This window comes from Choloepus didactylus, chromosome 1 (assembly GCF_015220235.1).
Source record: "Choloepus didactylus isolate mChoDid1 chromosome 1, mChoDid1.pri, whole genome shotgun sequence".
In the NCBI taxonomy this organism is placed as follows: domain Eukaryota; kingdom Metazoa; phylum Chordata; class Mammalia; order Pilosa; family Megalonychidae; genus Choloepus; species Choloepus didactylus.
Window position 1 is genome coordinate 120,418,785 of NC_051307.1, and position 12,531 is coordinate 120,431,315.

At 37.7% G+C, this 12,531-nt stretch overlaps 1 protein-coding gene across 2 annotated transcripts in view; it reads left to right on the plus strand.

Moving 5' to 3' along the window:
• Positions 1-12,531, plus strand: part of SPATA16 (spermatogenesis associated 16) — a 320,164-nt gene that overhangs the window by 147,866 nt on the left and 159,767 nt on the right. For both annotated transcript variants that reach the window (XM_037840523.1, XM_037840529.1), the window contains exon 4: positions 3,283-3,372. In XM_037840523.1, coding sequence (XP_037696451.1) covers positions 3,283-3,372 — 90 coding nt within the window. The remainder of the gene's footprint in view (positions 1-3,282; positions 3,373-12,531) is intronic.

Genomic DNA, 12,531 nt, shown 5'->3' on the forward strand with positions numbered 1-12,531 from the left:
GGTACCTTTGTTACAAATGATAAAAGGATATTAAAATTGCACTATTAGCTATAGTCCATAGTTTACAGTAAGTGTATTTTTCCCACATATCACCCTATTATTAAAACCTTGTAATAGTGTTGTACATTTGTTATAATTCATGAAAGAACATTCTTATACTGTTAACCCCAGTCCGTTGTCCACAGAAGTGTTCACTGTGATACACAGTCCCATGTTTTATCTTCTTTTGGCCTAGTAACATACATGACCCAAAACTTCCCCTTTCATTGACGTTCACATAGATAATTAGCACAGTTAATTACACTCACAATAATGTGCTACCATCACCACTATCCATTTCCAAACCTTTACAAACAACCAAAACAGAAATTCTGTACAAATTAAGCATCAGCTCCCCATTCTCTACACCAATTTATCCCCTCATAACCTATATTCTAGATTCTAACTCTATGAGTGTGCCAGTTTGAATGTATTGTGTCCCCCAAATGCCATTATCTTTGTGGTCTTGTGGGGCAGAAGTTTGGGTGCTGGTTAGATTTGCTTGGAATGTGCCCCACCCAGCTGTGGGTGATGATTCTGATGGGATGTTCCCATGGAGGCATGGCCCCGCCCATTCAGGGTGGGCCTTGATCTGTGGAGCTATATAAATGAGCTGACTCAGAGAGAGGGAACTCAGTGAGTGCAGCTGTGAGTGGCATTTTGAAGAGGAGCAAGCTTGCTGGAGAGGAACGTCCTGGGAGAAAGCCATTTTGAGGCCAGAGCTTTGGAGAGGACGCCGGCTGCCTTCCTAGCTAGCAGAGGCTTTCCGGAGGCCATTGGCCATCCTCCGGTGAAGGTACCCAATTGCTGGTGTGTTACCTTGGACGTTTTGTGGCCTTAAGACTGTAACTGTGTAGCGAAATAAACCCCCGTTTTATAAAAGCCTATCCATCTCTGGTGTTTTGCATTCTGCAGCATTAGCAAACTAGAACAATGAGTTTGCTTATTATAACTAGCTCCTATCAGTGAGATCAAACACTATTTGTCCTTTTATGCCTGGTTTATTTCACTCAACATAATTTCCTCAAGTCTCACACAAGTTTTCACATGCATCTGGTTTTCATTCCTTTTTACAGCTGAATCATATTCCATCATATATACTACATAAATAAATGTACCACATTTTAGTTATCCATTCATCGGTTGATGAACACTTGGACTGCCTCTATGTTTTGGCACTTTTGAACAATGCCACAATAAACATCAGTGTGCAAACATCTGTTAGAGACCCTGATTTTACCATAGCAACTAAAAGAATCAAATATCTAGGAATAAATCGAACCAAAGATGTAAAGAACTTGTACACAGAAAACTACAAAACATTGCTAAAAGAAATCAAAGAAGACCTAAATAAATTGAAGGACATTCTGTGTTCATGGATTGGAAGACTAAATATTATTAATATGTCACTTCTACACAAAAGGATTTACAGATTCAATGCAATCTCAATCAAAATTCCAATAGCCTACTTTGCAGAAATGGAAAAGCCAATTATCGAATTTATTTGGAAGGATAAGAGGCCCCGAATAAACAAAAACATCTTGAAAAAGAGTGAAGTTAGAGGACTCACACTTCCTGACTTTAAAGCATATTGCAAGGCTACAGTGGTCAAAACAGCATAGTTCTTAGGTTCCTGTGCCTGGATATGCATGGAGTTCTAACTTGCTGCTGTGAGTTGCTCTACTGTTTCAGTCCACGGTGGGAGGGACCAGGCTGTGCTGTCTCTGTGACTCCCAAGTTGTGCTGGACTGCGTGAGGGGGAGGGAAATAGAAACCAACAAGCATCTAGGATGGAATTCTCCTACCCGAGATTTTTCTGTTTCTTCAATTCAGAATTTGTGGAGTCCTTCTCCAGTTTCTACCATCCTCCCGAGTTTTAAGCCAGTGGGATTTGTCCTTTCATTTGCTAAATCTCTAGGTAGTCTTTTCCAGGGGATGTCTAACATCATCATGTTGATGACATCACCTGTTGACATGCATATGCATTTTGGGGACAGTTTCATAGCTTTCATCTGATTCTCAAAAAGCTCTGTGAACCCCTCAATAAAAGGTTAAGAACAACTGATGGCAATAATGAAATAATTCAAAGTGATTCTAATGAACTAGTAAACACAGTCTCACAAGAATTTTGCTTGATATCTTGTGTTTGTTCTGTAATATTTTGTATCCTACATCTACATTCTGCTAGGGTAGAATTTCAAACTTTCACTAATGACTCTCTCCCCATTCAGTGATGTGCACACAGACTGCATCTGTCTAGTTATACTCATTATATCAATAGCTTTGAACAGAGCCTAGCCATAACACACTCTCAATAAGGAAAGAGGAATTTCTACCAGTTTACCTATAAACTGGAAGAATGGAGCAGGGGAGTAATCAGCTTCTTCTCATCTGGGTTTGGATTGAGACTCCAGAACCATGTGAGAAGATGAGGAGAAGGAAGAGACAACAAATAAGGATAGATTGACCATCTTATACACAAGATAATAGTCACTTCTGATACAATGGATACAAAAGGTAAAATTTACTGAAACTGTAAATATAAAAAATTGCATAAACCCAAACTTCACAATTACTTGAAATTTGCCAAAAAATCATAGAATTATAGAGCTGAAAATAACTTTGGAAAGTTGAATCCAGCCTTGTAATTTCTACTAAGAAGAACAGAACACCAAAATGAGTTAAGGCACTTACCGAACTGACAAAGCCAAGATTACCCTTTCCCAATGATGTAGGGCCACTTCCATTCCACTACATTATCCAGCTGAGGGAAGTCACATAATCTAATTACGGGATTCAAATGAACATCCTAACTGAAATTCAGCAGCTAACAATCACTTTCTTCATTATAGGTAGACATACCATAAATAACATGAGATTTTTGGTGATCTACAAACATAAGTGAATAAAACAGCACCATGGCATATATGTAATACAACTTGGATCTAAATTCTTACCAGTTATCATCTTATCTGTTAAAGATACACAATGCTATAAATAAAATTTCTTTTATGATATAAACTTAATTAGTTTCTCAATAATGCTTGTTTATTTGTCTTAACTGACAATTACTGGAAGAAAAGGGCTTCATTCATTCCTGTCGTTTATAATATATAGTATATAAAATTGGATGCATGTGATCTCATTCCTATACACTTCTGGTAATCGACTTTTTTTCCCGAATAGATGATAATTGCCTTTTAAAAACCTAAAACACTTGTATTTCTTTTATCTTTTGCACAGGAGCATTGTTTTAAACCCAGCCTATTTCCGAAATCATCTTCGTCAGGCAACAGTGTTTAGATGTCTGGAGAGATATTCAGAAGCTGCCCGGTATGTTTGTTATAATTTTTGTGAAGATTTATTTCAGGTTAAATTAATGTTATTCTCAGCTTCTGGTAATAGCATAATAGAACTTTCCATTTCTCTCATGGAATATGATTTTACCAGAATTATTGTCTTATAAATGTCAAACCAACAATTATTGACTATCTTTTTCTTTAATTAAAACCATTCCATGTTCATAGCTCTTAGCAAAATTTAAACTTTCCAGCCATGAGGTCACTGACAATGATGGGAAAACTATGGGAGATTAGAAATGAACCTGACCTCTTGCTCTCGAGTAAATTCCTGGTCCTGGTTGTAATGAAACAATTGTACTCTGACTGTCTCTTGAGTTATGGAGATGAAGCTCTAATTATATCAAATGGAACCCAGAAGCCCATTTCAAGGGCAGATGGAATCAATTAGGTATCACCAAGAGTTGTTCAAGGTGGCACAGAGAATTGCTGTTTGGACCCCAAAGTATTAAAAAAAACACTGTTGAGGCAGCTCTTTAATATTATCTCAAGAGACTAAACATATGGCCAAGGAACTACAAGAACTGAGCAAACAGCCTCAAACAAGTGAGAATTCTTTCTCACCTGTGACAACCAAGACTTTTTTCTTCCTGAGTCAAGTTCATCATACCAGACTTCTTCTTCCCTTTGATGAATTCTCTCAAAGAATTTTCCTCATCCCCCAGTGTATAGGTACATTTGTTTCTTACTCACCCACTTTACCATCCCAGGAATTTAGCAAGAAAGTGTGTGTGATTTCTAGCTTACTCAAGTTCCTAAGAGAAATCTACCTTAGTAGTGAAGCAAGGCCTATGTTTCAGGTGTCTACTATCTCTACAACATTTGCAAACAACCCTTTCTTTGAAATTGGAAGCAGGCATTTGAGTGGATAATAACACGATACCATAAAATAGATACCACAAAGTTGGCATGAATTCCATTTGTGTAAGATGGTCCCAGGAGTTACCTGAACTCAATTAACTGGTAGATATGGACTGCAAATTTAGATCCAACCACTCTCACTTTCAGTCAAACACACAACATGCTGCAGCATCTATTTACTTCCCATTTAAAAAAATAATATGTCTTTATTTATCAGTCTGCTTTTTTTTGCATTCCATTTCCTCTAAACTAGATCTCCAGAGTGTTTTGTGTACTCACACATGATTTTTTGCTACTTTTTATTTTCTCTGCTAAATTCTTCCTATGGCTTACTTTCTGCCCATACACTTCCTAATTGTGATGAGAGGAAATTTAAGGGATGGTAGTACGTTTCCTCTACCCCACACTTCAAAAAACAGGTTTTTTTTTTTTTTTTTTTTTTTTCAAAAGGTCACTAGCTACTAATGAAGTTAACTGGCTCAGCATAAACATATGATAGCTCTTTGCAAAACAGCTTCCCTTAGGTGGTTTATTAATGTGTCTTCTGAGACTAATTAAAAAGATCAATAGAAGATGCAACTTCTGGTGTAGATTGAAACTAGCAAAAAAATAAATAAATAAAAAGAAAGAAAGAAAAAAAAAAGGAAAAAAACTGCCAGTGGTGTGTTGGAGGGTTGGAGGGGGTCTGTAGATACTCTAGAGAGCTGATTGTTAAATGTTCAGGAATTTGGGGAGTCAGTTGTTAAACCATTGGAGAAAATAGCCATGTTGGAATTATTTACACCATGGGAACTGGCAAATGCTACAAATCGTTCTGAGTTAAAGTGGTGACAAAACATCTTTATGGGTCCTAGAACAAACAAAAATTTACAAAAAGAATGTAAAAATTAAGAATTTGTCAGTATTTGCCATGTAATATTGCCACTGAATATTCCGTTACTCTTGACATGTATATCCCTGCTGGGAACATCCATGCAGTTATATCCATTTAATTTCGTATGATGACTGATCTGTCAATGCTCCTTGAGAGTTCTTGATAATTGTAGCTTATGATTGTGTAGAATTTCCAATAAGGCAGATACAATTACTATCAGGCATAAGTTTTGTTCATCTTAGTTTCCTTGGCAATTATAGCCCTCAATATGCAATATACTCATTTTTTCCCCATAGGAAAGTATGCCATGACCTTGAACATGAATATCTTTGCATTCCTTCACTATCAGATTTCAAAAGTTAATCAATAAATATAAATCAATGTATAAAGCATTCATGTTTATCAATTAATCTCTTGGAGATTTGGGTAGTTTGACTGAGAGCTCTTACAAGCAAGTTACATTAAAAACTCATTGGAGTTTTTAGTTACTCCTCTGGGGAAGTAGGTAGAAAGCCAGGAATTGTGTGGATGGGACACCGCAGACCAATTTGACTTTGGGCATACTTCATACAACACTCGTGAACTCATGGAACTGCTGAGATCAGTGAAATCTATAAGTGTTTGGGGCCAGGGGACCCGCGCCCCTCCCTGCCAGGCTCAGTCCCATGAGAGGAGGGGCCATCAGCACTGTGAATGAGAAGGGAGAATTGCAGTGGCAGCTCTTATTGGAAACTCATTCTACTGATCCAAACTCCAATCATAGATAGACTGAGACCAGACACCAGAGAATCTGGGAGAATCCAGCCCAGCAGAGAGGAGATAGGGATAGCAAAAACAGCAAGAAAACCCCAAAAATAAAAGCAGAGGATTTTTGGAGTTCTGGTGAACATAGAAAGGGGAAGGGCAGAGCTCTCAGGCCCTGAGGCTCATATGCAAATCCAAAAGGAAAATCGGTCTCTCTGCCCCCTGGACCTTTCCTTAATGGCCCTAATTGCTTTGTCTCTTAGCATTTCAGTAACCCATTAGATCTGCAAGGAGGGCCTTTTTTTTTTTTCATGTTTTTTTCTTTTTCTAAAACAATTACTCTAAGAAGCCCAATACAGAAAACCTGAAAGACTTGCAATTTGGGCAGGTCAAGACAAGAGCAGAACTAAGAGCGCTCTGAGATGAAAGGCAATAATCCAGTGGCTGAGAAAATTCACTAAACACCACAACTTCCCAAGAAAAGGGGGGCGTTCTCTCACAGCCATCATCCTGGTGGACAGGAAACACTCCTGCCTGTCACCAGCCCCATAGCCCAGAGCTGCCCCAGACAACCCAGTGTGACGGAAGTGCTTCCAATAACATGCACACACCACAAAATCGGGTGTGGACATTAGCCTTCCCTGCACCCTCAGCTGGTTGTCCCAGAGTTGGGAAGGCAGAGCAGTGTGAATTAATACACCCCATTCAGCCATCCTTTCAGGAGACTGGGAGCCTCCCTACACAGCCCTGCAGCCCAGAACCGCCCTGGAGGGATGGCACTCACCTGTGACATAGCACAGTGTTCCCTCAATAGAGGACCTGGAGGTGCACGGCCTGGAAGAGGGACCAATTCACAAGTCTCAGGAGCCATATGCCAATACCAAGGACTTGTGGGTCAGTGGCAGAGACAAACTGTGGCAGGACTGAACTGAAGGATTAGACTATTGCACAGCTTTAAAACTCCAGGAACACCAGGGAGATTTGACTGTTAGAGCCGCCCCACCTCCCTGACGGCCCAGACACACGCCCCATATACAGGGCGGGCAACACCAACTACACATGCAAGCTTGGTACACCAATTGGACCCCACAAGACTCACTCCCCCACTCACCATAAAGACAAAGTTGGGGAGAACTGGCTTGAGGGGAACAGGTGGCTCATCAATGCCACCTGCTGGTTAGTTAGAGAAAGTGTACTCCATGAAGCTGTAGATCTGACAAATTAGAGATAAGGATTTCAATTGATCTACAAATCCCAAAAGAACCCTATTAAGTTAAGCAAATGCCAAGAGGCCAAAAACAACAGAAAATTTTGAAGCATATGAAAAAACCAGACGACATGGATAACCCAAGCCCAAGCACCCAAATCAAAAGATCAGACGAGACACAGTACCTGAAGCAATTAATCAAAGAACTAAAGATGAACAACAAGACCATGGCACAGGATATAAAGGACATGAAGAAGACTCTAGAAGAGCATAAAGAAGATATTGCAAGTGTAAATAAAAAAAAATAGATGATCTTATGGAAATTAAAGAAACTGTTGGCCAAATTAAAAAGATTCTGGATACTCATAGTACAAGACTAGAGGAAGTTGAACAATGAATCAGTGACCTGGAAGATGACAGAATGGAAAATGAAAGAACAAAAGAAAGAATGGGGAAAAAAATCGAAAAAATTGAAATGGACCTCGGGGATATGAAAGATAATATAAAATGTCCAAATATAAGACTCATTGATGTTCCACAAGGGGAAGAGAAGGGTAAAGGTCTAGGAAGAGTATTCAAAGAAATTGCTGGGAAAAACTTCCCAAATCTTCTTAACACCATAAATACAATAATCATAAATGCCCAGCGAACTCCAAATGTAATAAATCCAAATAAACGAACTTGGAGACATATTCTGATCACACTGTCAAATACGAAAAAGAAGAAGCAAGTTCTGAAAGCAGGAAGAGAAAAGCAATTCACCGCATACAAAGGAAACAGCATAAGACTAAGTAGTGACTACTCAGCAGCCACCATGGAGGTGAGAAAGCAGTGGCATGACATATTTAAAATTCTGAGAGAGAAAAATTTCCAACCAAGAATACTTTATCCAGCAAAGCTCTCCTTCAACTTTGAGGGAGAGCTTACATTTTTCACAGACAAACAAATGCTGAGAGAATTTGCTAACAAGAGACCGGCCCTACTTGAGATACTAAAGGGAGTCCTACAGACAGAGAAACAGAGAAAGGAGAGAGAGACTTGGAGAAAGGTTCAGTACTAAAGAGATTCAGTATAGGTACATTAAAGGATATTAATAGAGAAAGGGAAAAAATATTTATGACAAACATAAACCGAAGGATAAGATGGCTGATTCAAGAAATGCCTTCATGGTTATAATGTTGAAAGTAAATGGATTAAACTCCCCAATTAAAAGATAAAGATTCGCAGAATGGATCAAAAAAAAAATGAACCATCAATATGTTGCATACAAGAGACTCATCTTAGACATAGGGACACAAAGAAATTGAAAGTGGATGGAAAAAATATTTCATGCAAGCTACAGCCAAAAGAAAGCAGGTATAGCAATATTAATCTCAGATAAAATAGACTTTAAATACAAGGATGTTATGAGAGACAATGAAGGCCACTACATACTAATAAAAGGGGAAATTCAACAAGAAGAAATAACAATCATAAATGTCTATGCACCCAATCAAGGTGCCACAAAATACATGAGAGAAACACTGGCAAAACTAAAGGAAGCAATGGATGTTTCCACAATAATTTTGGGAGACTTCAACACATCACTCTCTGCTATAGATAGATCAACCAGACAGAAGACCAATAAGGAAACTGAAAACCGAAACAATCTGATAAATGAATTGGATTTAACAGACATTTATAGAACATTACATCCCAAATCACCAGGATACACATTCTTCTCTAGTGCTCATGGAACTTTCTCCAGAATAGATCATATGCTGGGACATAAAACAAGCCTCAATAAATTTAAAAAGATTGAAATTATTCAAAGCACATTCTCTGACCACAATGGAATACAATTAGAAGTCAATAACCATCAGAGACTTAGAAAATTCACAAATACCTGGAGGTTAAACAACACACTCCTAAACAATCAGTGGGTTAAAGAAGAAATAGCAAGAGAAATTGCTAAATATATAGAGATGAATGAAAATGAGAACACAACATACCCAAACCTATGGGGTGCAGCAAAAGTGGTACTGAGGGGGAAATTTACAGCACTAAACACATATATTCAAAGGGAAGAAGAGCCAAAATCAAAGAATTAATGGATCAACTGAAGAAGCTAGAAAATAAACAGCAAACCAATCCTAAACCAAGCAGAAGAAAAGAAATAATAAGGATTAAAACAGAAATAAATGACATAGACAACAAAAAAACAATAGAGATGATAAATAACACCAAAAGTTGATTCTTTGAGAAGATCAACAAGATTGACAAGCCCCTAGCTAGACTGACAAAATCAAAAACAGAGAAGACCCATATCAACAAAATAATGAATGAGAAAGGTGACATTACTGTGGATCCCGAAGAAATTTAAAAAATTATAAGAGGATACTATGAACAACTGTATGGCAACAAACTGGATAATGTAGAGGAAATGGAAAATTTCCTGGAAACATATGAACAACCTAGACTGACCAGAGAAGAAACAGAAGACCTCAACCAGCCAATCACAAGCAAAGAGATCCAATCAGTCATCAAAAACCTTCCCACAAATAAATGCCCAGGGCCAGATGGCTTCACAGGGGAATTCTACCAAACTTTCCAAAAAGAACTGACACCAATCTTACTTAAACTCTTTCAAAACATTGAAGAAAATGGAACACTTCATAAATCATTTTATGAAGCTAACATCACTCTAATACCAAAACCAGGCAAAGATACTACAAAAAAGGAAAACTGCCTGCCAATCTCCCTAATGAATATAGACACAAAAATCCTCAACAAAATATTCGTAAATCAAATCCAAAGACATATTGAAAAAAATCATACACCATGACCAAGTAGGGTTCATTCCAGGCATGCAAGGATGGTTCAACATAAGAAAATCAATCAATGTATTACAACAAATCAAAAGGGAAAAATCAAAGAATCATCTCAATAGATGCTTAAAAAGCATTTGACAAAATCCAACATCCCTCTTCGATAAAAATACTTCAAAAGGTAAGAATTGAAGGAAACTTCCTCAATATGATAAAGAGCATATATGAAAAACCCACAGCCAGCATAGTACTCAATGGTGAGAGACTGAAAGCCTTCCCTCTAAGATCAGAAATGAGACAAGGATGCCCGCTGTCAGTTAAATGTTATTCAACATTCTGCTGGAAGCACTAGCCAGGGCAATCTGCCAAGACAAAGAAATAAAAGGCATCCAAATTGGAAAGGAAGAAGTAAAACTGTCATTGTTTGCAGATGATATGATCTTATATCTGGAAAACCCTGAGAAATCAACGATACAGCTACTAGAGCTAATAAACAAATTTAGCAAAGTTGCGGGATACTCGATTAATACACATAAGTCAGTAATGTTTCTATATGCTAGAAATGAACAAACTGAAGAGACACTCAAGAAAAAGATACCATTTTCAATAGCAACTAAAAAAATCAAGTACCTAGGAATAAACTTAACCAAAGATGTAAAAGACCTATACAAAGAAACATAACTCTACTAAAAGAAATAGAAGGGGACCTTAAAAGATGGAAAAATATTCCATGTTCACAGATAGGAAAGCTAAATGTCATTAAGATGTCAATTCTACCCAAACTCATCTACAGATTCAATGCAATCCCAATCAAAATTCCAACAACCTACTTTGCAGACTTGGGAAAGCTAGTAATCAAATTTATTTGGAAAGGGAAGTTGCCTCAAATTGCTAAAGACACTCTAAAAAACAAAAACAAAGTGGTAGGACTTACACTCCCTGACTCTGAAGCTTATTATAAAGCCACAGTTGTCAAAACAGCATGGTGCTGGTACAAAGATAGACATATTGATCAATGGAATCAAATTGAGAATTTGGAGATAGACCCCCAGATCTATGGCCAACTGATCTTTGATAAGGCCCCCAAAGTCACTGAACTGGGTCATAATGGTCTTTTCAACAAATGGGGCTGGGAGAGTTGGATATCCATATCCAAAAGAATGAAAAAGAACCCCTACCTCACACCACACACAAAAATTAACTCAAAATAGATCAAAGATCTCAATATAAAAGAAAGTACCATAAAACTCCTAGAAGATAACTTAGGGAAACTTCTTCAAGACCTTGTATTAGGCGGCAACTTCCTAGACTTTGCACCCAAAGCACAAGCAACAAAAGAAAAAATAGATAAATGGGAACTCCTCAAGCTTAGAAGTTTCTGTACCTCAAAGGAATTTCTCAAAAAGGTAAAGAGGCAGCCAACTCAATGGGAAAAAATTTTGGAAACCATGTATCTGACAAAAGACTGATATCTTGCATATATAAAGAAATCCTACTACTCAATGACAGTAGTACAGACAGCCCAATTATAAAATGGGCAGAAGATATGAAAAGACACTTCTCTGAAGAGGAAATACAAATGGCCAAGAAACACATGAAAAAATGTTCAGCTTCACTAGCTATTAGAGACATGCAAATTAAGACCACAATGAGATACCATCTCACACCAATTAGAATGGCTGCCATTAAACAAACAGGAAACTACAAATGCTGGAGGGGGTGTGGAGAAATTGGCACTCTTATTCATTGTTGATGGGACTGTATAATGGTTCAGCCACTCTGGAAGTCAGTCTGGCATTTCCTTAGAAAACTAAATGTAGAGTTACCCTTCGATCCAGCGATTGTACTTCTCAGTATATACCCAGAAGATTGGAAAGCAGTGACATGAACAGATTTCTTCACGCCAATGTTCATAGCAGCTTTATTCACAATTGCCAAGAGATGGAAATAACCCAAATGTCCTTCAACAGATGAGTGGTTAAATAAAATGTGGTATATACACACAATGGAATACTACTCGGCAGTAAGAAGGAACAATGTCGTGAATCATATGACAACATGGATGAACCTTGAAGACATAATGTTGAGCGAAGTAAGCCAGGCACAAAAAGAGAAATATTATATGCTACCACTAATGTGAACTTTGCAAAATGTAAAACAAATGGTTTATAATGTAGAATGTAGGGGAACTATCAATAGCAATTAAGGAAGGGGGAACAATAATCCAAGAAGAACAGATAAGCTATCATGGGTAAATTTAATGTTCTGGGAATGCCCAGGAATGACTATGGTTTGTTAATTTCTGATGGGTATAGTAGGAACAAGTTCACAGAAATGTTGCTATATTAGGTTACTTTCTTGGGGTAGAGTAGGAACATGTTGGAAGTAAAGTAGTTATCTTAGGTTAGTTGTCTTTTTCTTACTCCCTTGTTGTGGTCTCTTTGAAATGTTCTTTTATTGTATATTTTTTTAAATTTTTTTATTTTTTAATTTTTATACAGTTGATTTAAAAAAAGTTACAAAAAAAAGAACAAGGAAAAAATATGCAGAGCCCCCTTGAGGAGCTGGTGGAGAATGCAGGGGTATTGGCCTGCTCCACCTCGATGTTTGCTGATGTGCTCACAGACATAGGGGACTGGT